The sequence below is a fragment of the Panthera uncia genome, chromosome D2 (assembly GCF_023721935.1).
Source record: "Panthera uncia isolate 11264 chromosome D2, Puncia_PCG_1.0, whole genome shotgun sequence".
Classification (NCBI taxonomy): domain Eukaryota; kingdom Metazoa; phylum Chordata; class Mammalia; order Carnivora; family Felidae; genus Panthera; species Panthera uncia.
This window is the reverse complement of record NC_064818.1, coordinates 79,340,932-79,355,032: the sequence shown is the minus strand read 5'-3', so window position 1 is coordinate 79,355,032 and position 14,101 is coordinate 79,340,932. Positions and strand designations below refer to the sequence as shown.

The 14,101-nt window shown below is 49.2% G+C and overlaps 1 protein-coding gene across 1 annotated transcript in view; it reads left to right on the top strand.

Moving 5' to 3' along the window:
* CD2H10orf90 (chromosome D2 C10orf90 homolog) overlaps window positions 1-14,101 on the top strand; it is an 81,945-nt gene that overhangs the window by 45,989 nt on the left and 21,855 nt on the right. Inside the window, exon 4 of the mRNA XM_049646028.1 lies at window positions 12,902-13,192. Within this exon, the coding sequence (XP_049501985.1) occupies window positions 12,902-13,192 (291 nt within the window). The remainder of the gene's footprint in view (window positions 1-12,901; window positions 13,193-14,101) is intronic.

The window sequence follows — 14,101 nt, the reverse complement described above, 5'->3', positions numbered from 1 at the left end:
GAGAGTTTATGCCATGCTCTCTCCGAGGGACCGTGCTGTTACCCTGTTAACAGAGCTGACCTTTGGGGGATTCTCAGTAGCTGATGTCTCGTCTCCGCTCACCAACAGATCGCTGGCAACTGTAAACTGTGCTGAGACACATCAGGATGTTTTAATAAATACAGAACAGGATTTTACAAACACACTTCTGCCGCTTCTGGTACATCAACAAATAGATAGGGAGTCACATTACAGAGGGAGTGAGAAATGACTTTAAACTCTATGAAAAACTGCGGCTCTGGAGGGTTTTTCAACCTATCACAAATGACCATTTTTGAAAGCATTTTAAGTTGAAGCTAACTTTGGACTTACAGGAACGGTACAGATAGACTAGAGTTTCCTTGCACAGCTCACCCTGCTTCCCCTACTGCTAACAGGTAAGATGTTAACAAGGACCATTTTAGAAAACGATTTTTTAAATTTTTATTTAAAAATAATTTATTTTTATTTTCTAATTTTTATCATTTTTTTTGATGTTTATTTATCTTTGAGAGAGAGAGAGAGAGAGAGAGACAGACAGACAGACAGAGCTTGAGTGGCAGAGGGGCAGAGAAACAGGGAGACACAGAATCGGAAGCAGGCTCCAGGCTCTGAGCAAGCTGTCAGCACAGAGCCCAACACGGGGCTCGAACCCACAAACTGCGAGATCATGACCTGAACCTAAGTCAGACGCTCAACGAACTGAGCTACCCAGGCGCCCTGAAGACTCACTTTTTAAAGGCTACTAGTTACTTTAAAGCGTGACCCAAAAGATTTCCTCGAAAGGCATCAGGATGAGAAGCAAAGATAGCTCAGAGCCTGTAGAAACTGCATGGAACCCGTGGGAAATGAGACTTCCCTTCCTATGAGAAGCTTTGGAAAGCCTGGTTGCATGCTTAGAAGTTTAAAAGTCCAACAAGAACCAATCGGTGCATCTTTTTTTTCCTCCCTTCATATTTTGAAATAAAAAATAAGTTGAATATCCTGACCAAAAAGAGAGGGGAAGGAGGTGGTATGGGGGGAAAAAAAAAGCGTGCATCCCACTCAAATTCAGTATAATTCACTGCCAACAGTGCAAGTTTATATGAAACAATCAATGCCCAGCCGTATTAGCTGAACATTTGAAATGGTCAGAAGGAAGTTATTTTCTCTCCTCACCAACATGAGACCGAAAGAATGAAACTCCATGGGGTCTCTCTGCTTTCTCCAGGCTCGTATGTCAGACATTGCTCAGAAGAGCGTGCATATTTTTAGCGATTTTGCCTAGATTGCTCCAAAATGACAATTTTTAATAAGACAATGCTAAGTTTATTTTTTACCAAAAAAAAAAATCCCTCCCCTTTTTGGGCATAAAGAAGGTGTGTTTTTACTAGCTGCCAATACTCACTGTAGCCTTTGAGAAACAGTTAAACATATTTCCATTTTTCTGTACCTAAGTGATCTCTTGGGGCAAGCCCATAAGCTAACTGTGTTTTGTTTCTTATGAATTACTCTCTGAGTCAAGAAATAAATAACTCAGGAAATCCACATTAAATGGGAGGAATGGGAAAACAGAGCATTTGTCTGGTGTGACACCACCTGTTTATTTCATCGGGCGATGGTGGCCATTCGGGAGGGAACTGGGACCGAAAGTGAAGTGCGTCACCTTGAACCCGGGAGAGGAAGGCAGAGAAAGCCAGCCGCCATCCGGGTCTCCCTCTCTGCGCATCGACTGCGGTCTGGCCAGCTCTGATTCAGGCTCTCTGTGTTGCTTGATTTATCCTTCGTTACTATTTTCGGGTGCCATGTGCTTCTCTTCAGAGGCCCTGGGGAGTCTCTCCAATTCTGATTTTCAAAAATAGTTCTTCAAAGGGCACAGCATTCTTAGAAGAAGATGCATATGGGACCATGTGTTTCCAACTGAGCTTGGTTTGACATGATTGAGGTTTGTACAGAGTGTCTGAGAAAACCAGAAGAATGATGTCAGCCAGGCAAGGAAGTGCCTCCAGCACTGAGAAGTAGAACCCAGAGCCTTTTCCACGGGAATCCTGCAATCTTGGAATTCACTTCCTTTCCTGACATGGAATCCTTGGAGGTATTTATATCTTCCCCAAATGATGTTTCCAGACCTTGTAATGGAAACGAGTGTCTGACTGGGGTTGGAGGGAGGGACAGGACTGACAGGGAGAGGCAGGGAGCGGAGGTGTCGTGTATCACGCAAGCCTGGCTCCTTCCTGGCCCCAACCCCACGGAGCAGCAAAGCAGGGATTCCTTACAGCCGGTGTCCCGAGAGTTCCTGTGCCAGTTGTCTAGAAACTGGAAAGCATCTCGAGGAAGGGGATTCTGCAGGCAGACCTCTAGCTGGATCCCACACTTTTGTCCCGGTCCTTCATCATATATATGGAGCGCTTCAAACTGGCACTTCAATTGTGTTTATTTCCTTTACAACTCAGCGCGAAATCAATCCGTTTCTGGCTTTAGTCCAGTGACCACAGAGTGAGGGTTAAAGATTTGCTGCTTCCAGGACCTGATGGCGTCCATATTCGTGATCGTTGTATTAAATGAGTCCTAAGCAGGTTCCTTTTCTACGCCTTTTCTTAAAGAAGGGGAAAATGTGGTACGTATTCAGATTATGGCCAGAAAACAGCAAGTCCAAACAAGAATGGACCGTTCTGCGAATGCCGATGGCAGCCTCACATTGTGGAGGTCATGTGTGTCTTCTGCTTGCCAGCATTAGGCATCGAAGTATGGAAGCTGTGACGGGGGGCTCTAAAGCGTAGGATCGTGGGGCGCCTGGGTGGCTCAGTCGGTTGAGCATCTGACTCTGGCTCAGGTCATCATCTCACGGTTGGTGGGTTCAAGCCCCGCTTCGGGCTCTGTGCTGACAGCTCGGAGCCTGGAGCCCGCTTCGGATTCTGTGTCTCCTCTCTCTCCGCCTCCCCCGCTTGTGCTCCGTCTCTCTCAGTCTCTCAAACATAAATAAATGTTTTAAAAAAATTATTTTTCAACGTAGGATTGTTGAGATCAGCCTGTGTATAGACTGGCCAGGGGCTGAGGCCAGATTACTCACTCACTCACTGGCATCCCCCCACCACCCCCTGAACTGCCTAGAAGTGTTAGTATCATTAGAGATGTTTTGAGTGTTGCTGCCTTTGGCTTTCAGTGTCTTTTTTCCCACAGCACTTTGACCATGTTCATTCGCTAGAAGACCCTGCTGGGGGCTCTGTCACCCAGCTGCCACATATAGAACTCGTGCACTGTTCGTCCGTTTGGGCTTCTCAGAACAGGTGATCGCACCCTCAGCTCAGCGCTGGCATCGGATCTGGTTGTTCGGGGCATCTGCCCATGGTCCGCCCAAATGCGAATCCAAGCGATGTCTCTGTCCTTACCATGGCAGGGCCGTTATTCCCTGAGATCTGTCCCGCCTGCCCTGGGCTGCTTGCCGCGATCAGACAAGAGCGAATGGGTCAACGACACAGGAGAAGTCTGCACACCCGTCTCATGAGCCCCCTAGAGCGGTTTCCTAGTGGGGGGATTTCTAGGCCGCAGGTTGAGTTCACATGTGCTTCTGTTGGGCATTGCTAAAGTTCCCATTTTTCAAGTCTTTGTGTTGGAAGTCTTTTCCCTTTAATAGAGGAGTTGAACCCTTCTGCATTTATTGATATGACTGATGTTTGATGGGATCTCCGTCATAATTTCCTAATCTTGTAATTTGCATTTTGTTATATTTGCTGTATTTCTTTCTCAGATACACTCTTGGCTCTTTTGTTTATAATATTTGGGGAGTATTTAAGAAGGTTTATATCTTTGTCCTGGTGGTTACGTCTGTACTTGTGCCTTTTAAAATGTCCTTAGTCCCTGGTCTGAGAATAGTTGAAGGCGGGTAGGAAAGGCCGGGAAACCAGGAGGCTGACTGTGGGAGTCTTTTAAGACTGTGCTTTCACATTCTTGTTCTTTTTTCTTTTTTTTTTTTAATGTTTTATTTATTTTTGAGACGGAGAGAGACAGAGCGTGAGCAGGGGAGGGGCAGAGAGAGAGGGAGACACAGAATCTGAAACAGGCTCCAGGCTCTGAGCCGTCAGAACAGAGCCCGACGCGGGGTTGGAACTCACAAACCGCGAGATCATGACCTGAGCCGAAGTCGGAGGCCCGACCGACGGAGCCACCCAGGCACCCCTGTCACATTCTTGTTCTTATGGGCACGTGGCAGGACCACGTGCCCCTCCACTTGGACGTTATGCTTTGGCTAAAAATCTGAGTGATTTGAGGGCTTGTGAGTAGAATTCCTGATGGGCCAGAGCAGACTGCCCACCCTCCTTTCTCCCAGCCTCAGTGGCCATGAAGCAGATGTCAAGGTGAGGTGTCCCCCAGCCTTCCAGAGGACAGCGATGGGCTGAGCCCGCGGGGCTGGCCCTTGGCTTGTGACTGTGCTGCACCCACCTGAGAATCGATTCAAATGCAGATGCTGATTCAGTAGATTTAGAGGCAGGGTGGGAGCTTCTGTGTCAGCAGTGATGGAGTTCCTTGACCACATTTTCAGCAGCAAGGTGCTGAGCCATACGAATTTTTGTGTTTTTTTGTTTCACTTCCGTATAACCTAATCTGGTTGCTCTCAAAGTGTGGTTCGTGGGGGAGCCGCCTGAGTATGACCTGCGAACTCAGAAATGCACATTTCTGCGCTTGGTGGGTTGGAAACCCTGGAGCCGGGCCCCGGATTCTGGGTTTTAGCAAGACTTCCACGTGGCTCATGTGCATGCCACCAGCCACTCCAGACCCATACTTGAGAGATGGGGGTGGTATCATGTGTAGCTTTGAGGAATTAGATGTCCATAAAGCTGTGGCTTAAAGTGTAAGGGTTTATTTTTGTGGTAAAGGAAGTCCAGAGGTGGGCAGTCTGGGGCAGGTCTGGCAGGCTGACCATGTCATCGGGAGCCCAGGGCTCTGGTTCTCAGCTCTACCTTCTTTCAGCTCTGACCCTCATTATTACGCTCACAGGATAGTTGCCAGGGCTCCAGGCATCACATCCACATCCCCAGTAAATGCCAGCTGAGCATCCCCTCTTGAGACCTTACAGGAGTTCTCACAAAGGAGTTCGGCTTGTATCTCACTGGCCAGAGCAGTAGCCTATGACACCAAAATCGTGGTGTTCGCTGGGCTCACTGCCATGTTGAACAAAATGAGGGTTCTCTAAGAAGAAAGACCCAAATGGAGATTGGGTAGGAAGCCAGCCATGTCTGCCACAGAGATGGTGGGGACTTGAGGTCTCGGTAACGAAGAATAAAAGGCGTGGAGGGAGCAGTGCTCCGTGAGCTGGGAGAGTTAGTGGATGCAGTCAGAGAGCAGGGCACTCTGGGTGCAGATACGTTCCAGGTTTGGAATGTGGTTGTAACAGGGGTGGCTGCAGTGGACGTGATGTCACTGGTTATGGAAGAGGAGGGTGACGGTCGTTGGTTACAGAAGTGATGGGCTATGATGGACGTGATGTCACTGGTTATGGAAGAGGACGGTGACGGTCATTGGTTATAGGAGGGGGGCTGACACGGATGGTCCTTGGCATGAGGGCAGGAATTTGGTTGTTTTCCCTGCCGCATCCCAAGTGCCCTGTAACAGTGCCTGGCATGTAGCAGGTGCTCAGTGAAGGGTTGTTGAAGAGAAAGAGGTCGGGCGTTTTCCTGGAGAGCAGGAAAGACTGTAAACAAACCTTGCTTTCTCCTCTCTGGAGTACTCGAGGCCCAGATGAAGGTGATGCGGTGGGACTCTGACCTAGAAGCCCCCAGCCCCGCCGCGCACGCGCACACGTGTGCCCACCCACGCAAGCGCACACACACCCAGCAGGCATTTTCTCTGCAGGAGCCTTGGCTGAGATTCTCCTCTGCGGTTCCCTTTGGCACCTGGCAGATCAGCCAGATTTTTTTTTTCTAACCAATTTTTTAACACGCAGCATTACCTGCTTGGTAATTGTCAGAGCCCCTGAGAAAAGCAAGAGGAGGAAGTGAGATGAAAGGCTGCCAGAATTAACAAGCGAAACAGAAAGAGTGGGCATCGACAGCCCTACGCACCCCCAGATAATACTGTGTGAATGAACCTGTACTTTTATGTAGCAGTGGGTGATCCCTGTCTGGTTATAAGTGAGATCCATAATAGAAACGAAAGAAATAAAGGGAAAAGTGTATTTCTCCCCTAGAAATGTGCCACACTTCTCAGAGAAAATCACTGTGAACATTTTTGAGTGACAGCTTGTCAGTGACTTTCATTTTTTATATGCTTTCCTATATTTCAAATTGGATCATTTGTTGCTTTTGTAAATTGGCAAAAGCCTTGTTTAAAGGAAATGTGCCTTGGTGAGAAAATTATCTTCCCAGACGGTTGCTTTGGGGAAATTTAACATCAAGTTTTAAGAAAAAGCTTAAAATGTGCTTGACCTGTGTTTCAGGAACCAGAGTCATGCTTTGGGATAGAGGAGTAAGGACAATCCAATAACCTGGGGCTGTCTTTCCTGAGCGTAGGGTAGAAAGGTGTGGTCGAATCATCACCTGGGACTTGTGTCTCTTGGTCATCACTTGCGATGTGTTACCTGTGTGTTACAGATAACAGACACGTTACGTGTGTGCAGGCACGTGTGTGTGCACATGTCTGTTTTCTTTCTGCCTTCCAGATACTTTTTGTAGGTACTGAGAGACTTTTGGTCATCAGCCTTAAGACCTCTAGGATTATGACAGAATTGGAAAAACAGTTCTGTTTATCCGCTGTTCTTTCTAGCTAGTCTCTGGGAGAGGGGGGCTATCAGTCATTTCTCTCTGCAGCGATTATCTGAGCCTTCACTGTAGGTGAGAGTTGCCTGCACAGTTCCCCACGTGGTATTTTGAAACTTGACCTTAGAACAATCGTAATGAATATACTGTGTTTTCCCCTTGTTCTCTGAATACAGAGGTCTTCAGAGATGCCTGCGCGGGCATATTTTGTTCTGACATCATATGGACATCGTAAGGTAACAGCACCTCTCCCCTCCCCCTCTGTGTGCGGATGTTCCAAAAAGGGAAGGCTCTTGTCATAGTTGGGAGCTGTTGCCTCCGGCTTAGGAGTCAGTTGCATTTCTCCGTTGCGGCCCTCTGCCCCGTTCTGTCTACTTCTTTGGGGAGAGACAGGGTTCTGATGTTTGATGCGTACAGCAGAGGAGACTGTTGACTGTCTAGGAAGGGCTGACCTTGGCAGGAAGTCTCATTTCCGGCAAAGGAAAGGGCTCGTTCCTCCTCATGTGTTTCCTCTGGCCCAGCTGTCTCAGGACACCCTTCACCCTTGCCCTCTGAGTCTTAGGTTGCTGTCTGTTCTCCTGGGCTCTCCTTTTCCTTCCCTTTTCTCTTCCCCAAGGCAGCAGCGCTGGCTGGGCTCCTGCGGTGTGGACTGTCTGCACCCCCACCCTCCCTGGGGGAGCTGTTTATCGCATTTGCTGCCCTCCCCCTCCCCCTCCTGACTTCCTTCCTGGGCTGCAAGGGCTCCCCACAGAAACTTACCAGAAATTCGCGGAAACAATTATTCGCTGATTTTGAAACCCGAGTCTGGATTGGGTGGGATGCGGGGTACCACGTAGAGACCCATGGCCACTTGAACCTGCAGCCAAAAGGTGAGGCCTTGACCCGTAAAAACGAGAAAATATCCACCAGCCTTGCTCATTGCAGAACGTTCTTTATTTTCCCCCTTGGTAGTGTCTCTGTGGGCCAGCAAGTGACTTGACTTTCATTCATTTCCCCTTCTGCACATTGTAATTGGACATAGGGGGAGGTTTCCTCTCTCCCGTGAAAGGAACAAAGCACTCGCTGGAGAAGTTGTGTGCCATTGGGTGCCTGTGGGACTGCCTCCCTCTCTCTGTAACAGTCTCTGTGTCCCAAAATTAGCATGCGTCAATGCAGAGGATGCCTTGTCGTTCCCCTCAGCAGCAGCCCCCTGGGTCCCTGTGCCAACACTGGGGACAGCAGTGTCCTACCTTGAAGTGAGGAGAGTCTGAGATGGACCCCACGGTGCCACTCAGGGTGGCTTTCCAGTTGATTGACGCACAGACCTGTTGAGCTCACTTCTTTGATTTCCAGTGAGATGCGGCCTCACGGGTTTGCCGGAGGAGAGCCCCCAGGTGAGGCAGGAAGGTGAGCTCGGTTCACTGTACCTAAAATGCAGACATAAGGGCTCTGAAAAGGTGGTGATGGGGGAGGGCGGCCCAGGCTACAGTGCAAATGACATTGTCCTTGACGAGACCCTCAGGCCTGCCCGGCCATTGAGTTTAGAGACTCATATTTATGTCAGTGACCCAGAAACATCCACACGAGCTTCAGTTACTCCATTTCTAGGACCGAGTCATTTGTAATATGGTCCAACTTTTGAGGGGAGAAATATCACCACCAGGAACGTCGAAACAGGGGAGGAAAGGCATGCCTCGGATTCAGGGAAGCCGGCCTTGTCCAGAAATGTCTCCTTGGTTAATTGGCGGGTTCAGTCTGTTTGAAGAAGGCAGGAATGGGTGCAGAGGTAACCCTTCAAGAGGACCTTGCTGGGAGCTGGGTTCCACCTGCCACCCCAAAACACCTCAGACAAAATCTAAACTAATTTGGAGATGAAGGACTCTAAATCGTATTGTGTGTGTGACTTACCAGCCTTGGGCTCTGCAGTGTCCCTGGACAGCTATCTTCCCTGGTTCATGTGTGTGTTTTCGTGTCTTTTCACTCTTCCTTTGCAATTCACTGATAGAATCTGGCTGCTATACTGGTTCTTCTCCTCAGCAACCACTGTCCACTTTCTAGCTTCTGTCGTGAGCCCAGTTGTCACAGGATTGTATGCAACAGGGGGCCAGTGGCTCAATGGGGCCTCATCTAAGAGCATAAAAGAGTATGTACTGCCTAAATATTTGGAAAGAACCAGTGGAGTGTCTTGTTCTATCAAATTGCTTCATTGTGATATTTTCTGCACAGTGGAGGTAAAGTGCCTTGGGGAAGGGACACCTTTTCTTCATTTTGTACTAAGGATGGGCTAGTGTACCTGCAGGGGCGGGTGGCACCCTTACCGTGGCCCAGACTCACATCTCTCGGTTGGCCGTGACGCTGTGTGTGTCCGTGAGGCTCCCCCGCTCCCCTGCCTGCCCTGTGCTTGGGTCAGCTCAGAGCCCACATCCGAGAGGCATCCTGCTGTAACTCCCCTGAGGCCCACAGTGACACAGGGGCGGGCAGAAACAAAGTCCAGAGTAGCTCACTCCCCTGGCCCTCTCCCTGCTGGCCAGCCCTGCCTACTGCCCAGGCTGCGGTCAGCCCCTTGTCTTCCGTACTCATTCGTGGCTTAGCTCTGTCTCCCCCAGAATCCTGCCCCATTAGCTCTCGGGGAAGCTGTGGCCAAGCCAGCCTGCTGATCTCTCTGTTCCTGGAAGCTTTTGAGTAACAGGTGCTATGACAACCTGAAAACAGCCGGCCTTGAGCTTGCTATTGGTATTGGAGATGTATTGTTTATGGATACTGACACGGGTGGACAAATCCTAGGCAAGACTTGGTGACTGCTGGGCGGGATCTTTGGTTACTTTCCGTTCACCTCCCAGAGCATGGCATGGTTCCGGATAGCTGAGTTTGTGGGATACTTGAGCTATAGAAGGTCAACCCACAGGCTAATGCATTTTAGGGAAGGGAACAGAGGGAACGTTACTATTTCAAGGGAACCTGCAATACCCCAGCTCTTCCAAATTCAGGCTCAGGAAGGAGGCTTTGAGTTTGGGTCCAAGAAATAGAAATGCCTGTCAGAGGCTGCTGCTTTCTTCATGCTTCTCTTAAGACTCTTCAGACAGGCAGAGTCTGCAGTGCGTGGGTCGTCACTGGGGTGATAGAGTTTAAAATTTGGGGTGTGAATCGAGAGCTCTCAGTCCAACCCACATTCAGGGCATAAGACAGAAAAAAGACGGCGTGTGCTTCCTTGCTTTGTGAAGGCCCACCGGAGGACAATTTCATGGCTGCTGATTGATTGTACTTTTCAGAATCCACAAAAAGAGATCTGATCAATAAGTTGTCAGGAGGGTCCTTCTTTGGCTGCGTAGTTTTCTCTTCTCCAGTAAACCAACTACATTCTATTTTCTGGGAGTCGCGTTAACTCTTTCAGGTCACAAGTGGACCACCTGACTTGCACAGAATGGTTCACATAAGAATTTACATTAGCGGCGGCTGGGGGGCTCAGTCTGTTAAGTGTCCGACTTTGGCTCAGGTCACGATCTCAAGCCTCGTGGGTTCGAGCCCCGCATCAGACTCTGTGCTGACAGCTCGGAGCCTGGCGCCTGCTTCGGATTCTGTGTCTCCCTCTCTCTCTGCCCCGCCCCCATTCACACTCTGTCTCTCAAACACAAATAAAAAGAATTTACATTAAGCCAGACAGACAGGTAACTGATAGGTGGGTAGGTAGGTCATTCCCCCGTAAAGAGCCAGATGCCAGAATGAAAGGAGCAGATTGGGAAGCACACTGCTGAGTGTTGATTTAGTTCTTGGTTCTTTAAGAGAGCTTCTCATGAGAGGAAGCAATGTGGAAAGGAGTAACTATTTTGAGACTCTTTGCTTATGACATTTCATACTTAAACAGAATGGGCAACATTCAGAAAGATACTTTCTGCACAAATTACAAAAAGCCCAACCTTTGCCAGAGGAGGCCATATGTCTTCTCCAAACGACAGGACCGACGATAACTGCCATTTTCTTAATACGTCCAATGTGCTGGGACCCAGGAGGGTGCTTCACTTCCTTCCGTTTGTTTGTGAGAACACAGAAAACCGGCCTCATCCCCCGTTGATTCGCTTGCCTCAGATGCCAGAGCCAGGGAGCACACGCAGGGGACCCTCTGTGCCCTGTGTTCTTCCCGCCGCCCTACACCGCATCACCACGCTCAACCTCTTCTCGTTGCCAGGGACACCAGGACTCGGGGACCGAGGGGCTGGAACGAATTACAGACAACTGAGATATTTTAAGAGAGGTCCCCGTTCTAATCAGTTCCAGGTAGTCATGGCCTTATTTCCTTTTTGTGTATGACATTGGAGAAAATATTGCTAGAACCTTCTAAGAGTCCTTATTACTCCAGTGGTTTCTAGGACTTTTTTTTTTTTCTCCCTGGTACACAAGGAGGTTTGGACACATGTTACTGGCAGCAGGGGCCCCCTCGCCCAGGTGGGGCCCTGCCCCTTGGGGGGCATTCACATAGCAAGGAGCTGGTGCCTGACGGAAGAGTCATTGCCTTATGTGAGATGAATACCTTTGAAAAATGTATAGGGTATTCCAAAAGCAAAGACGTAAACTAAAAACCGAGAGTACAAACCAGGCAAACGGTGGAAAGAAAGTCTCTCCCCCCACTCGCTGTTCCTGGTCCTGCACTGTCTTCTCCCAAGGTTTCCCGCACCTTCTGGGTCCTTCCAGGGATGTCCTGAGTATGTACGCTCTTACGAGCGGCAGCCTGATGCCCCGTCCTGCGTTCTGCTTCGTTCACTTGATTGTGTATCTCTGAGACCATTCCACATCTAGACAAGAGCCTTTACCCTGTTCTCTTCCCTTGCTACGAAGGCTGGATGCACGGGGATTCAGCGGTCCCCTGTTGAGGGGCATGAGGTGATTTCCAGACTTTTGGAGTTACGGTGTGGCAGCAAGCACCATGTGGTACACATTTTCCATCCGCTGCCTTATTAGAAGTATCCCCGTGACCTCATCAATTACCTCCTACCTGTGTCCCTGCCGTAGTACACAACCTACATAAGTGTTTCTGTAGTCATAATGGGAGCTGCCATTTGTTAAGCGCTGGCTGTAATCAGGTTTGGCACTAAACACCTTACATGGATCATGATTTCTTTGTATTACCTCAATTTTAATGAATTTTATTTAATTTTAATTAATTTCAATTTTAATTAATATATTATATAAAAATTATGTAAATTGTATAAATGTGTGGTTCATAATATACATAGATGAACTTACTATGAAAACAGATGAAATCATACTTAGTGTTATACCTTATGATAGCATTACCTCGATTTTATAGATGGGGCCACATACCTTATCCGGAGGACAGGTAGGATTTGGACCCAGGTGCTCTGGCCCCACAGTCAGGGGACTGACACCCACTCTTGTGCCTGTTGTGGAGAAAGACATTTGAGTTTTGAAGGGCACTAGCGAGCAGTCTCTTTAGACCAAATGCGTGAGGCCGGTGTATATGCTTGAGCTCTTCAGTGAGTTGGGGGGAAGTCCTACCCGGAATGGTGGTCACGCGCTAGGTGCCCACAAAAGCACACGCACGTTTGGCCACCGGCGGCTCCGGGGCTCCCGAGGCAGTGCTGCAGCCTATGTCCCTGTCTCCAGAAGAGGAAGGTGTGCAGAAGCCAATACGTTTGATGTGCACTTGTCAGATGTGGGTTTTTAAAATTTTTTTTAAGTTTATTCATTTATTTTAAGAGAGAGAGAGAGCACGCGCGCATGCAAGTGGGGGAGGGGCAGAGAGAGAGGGAGAGAGAATCCCAAGCAGGCTCCGGGCTGTTAGCGTAGAGCCCGATGCGGGGCTCGATCCCACAAACCGTGAGATCATGACCTCAGATCAAGAGTCAGAAGCTCGATTGGGGCGCCTGGGTGGCACAGTCGGTTAAGCGTCCGACTTCAGCCAGGTCACGATCTCGCGGTCCGTGAGTTCGAGCCCCGCGTCGGGCTCTGGGCTGATGGCTCGGAGCCTGGAGCCTGTTTCCGATTCTGTGTCTCCCTCTCTCTCTGACCCTCCCCCCTTCGTGCTCTGTCTCTCTCTGTCCCAAAAATAAATAAAAAACGTTGAAAAAAAAAAAATTAAGAGTCAGAAGCTCGACCGACTGAGCCACCCAGGTGCCCCTCGTCAGATGTTTTGAACACAGCTCTCATTTTATTTTTAGTAGAAACAAAAGTATTTTCTGGAAGCAGCAAGAAGCAACAAGGAGAAGCACGTGCAACCTTGTCTGCTCCCCCGGTGGCACAGAAGCTGGTTAAAGATTTCCTTCCCGAGGGGTGTAGCTCTCTAAGCAACACCTGTCAATCTAGCAACTTCTCTGAGCCCTCAGAGAGTCGACAGCAAAGCGTCCTGAAATCCAGAATCCTTTTTCCTGGGTTTTTTTGCCCCTTGCAAGATGTACGCACCTCTCCACAGGAAGACAATGGTGTTCAGGTAGAAAGAGAGTTCCCCAAAGGTAAGGAGCAGGGAGGCAGGGTTGAGACGATGCCTCCTTGATATGCATACAGAAAATGGTATGACGTCTTCCTGAGCCTTGGCTCATGCGAGCTCACCGTACAAAGCTGTCCCTTCTCCACTATGTGAGTTGAGAACAAGCAGAACCAGCAGGTTTCTGTGGTGGGTGCGTTCTCCCTCCTAAGCGTGGAGAAGACAGCCCCGTGTGGGTCAGGCATTCCAGCCCTACTGTGCGTGAGTGAGGTCAGTAAGGAGGAGAGCCACTCCCGGGTGTGGGGCTGCCTCCCGGGCTTAGCTAAGGAAGGGTTGAGATGCTGATGTGGCTGCTCTGAGGTCCCCCAGGCTGCCTGTGGTCCCCTGTGACTGACTAACAAGGATGATGTCTGAGGGGTGCGGGCCCCCCATGTGCCCGGCACCCAACAAGCACGAGGCAGGCAACTCCCAATGTGAGCCTCATGAAGATGAGGGAACCTAGAATCCCAACCAGGCCATCCCTTCTCTAAAGGCCAAGCGGCTGACCCCTACGCATGCGGCTGTGAGCACTGAAATATAAAAGAGTATAAGGATAGAATAGAATAGAAAAGAGATCTGTGGTGCCCGGTGTTCAGTGGGAAAATTTAGATTTCCTATCACTAGAGATTTTCCGGAACAGCTATGGAAGAGGACGGAAGGAAACCCACTGGGTTATATCGCTTTGGGATATGAAGGTTAAAATGGGTTTTGTAATTGGTAGAAAATAATATCACTTGGGAGCCAAGTTAATCCCTAGCTCTTCATTAATACATTAAAGAAGCATCTATTAAAGCACCTACTGTGTGCCAGTCACTGTGCTCGGTGCTCCCTGCCCTCCCAGCACCGTCAGTCCAGTGCTGGAGACCTATGTGTGGCAGAACTTCCAGGGAGCTGCAGG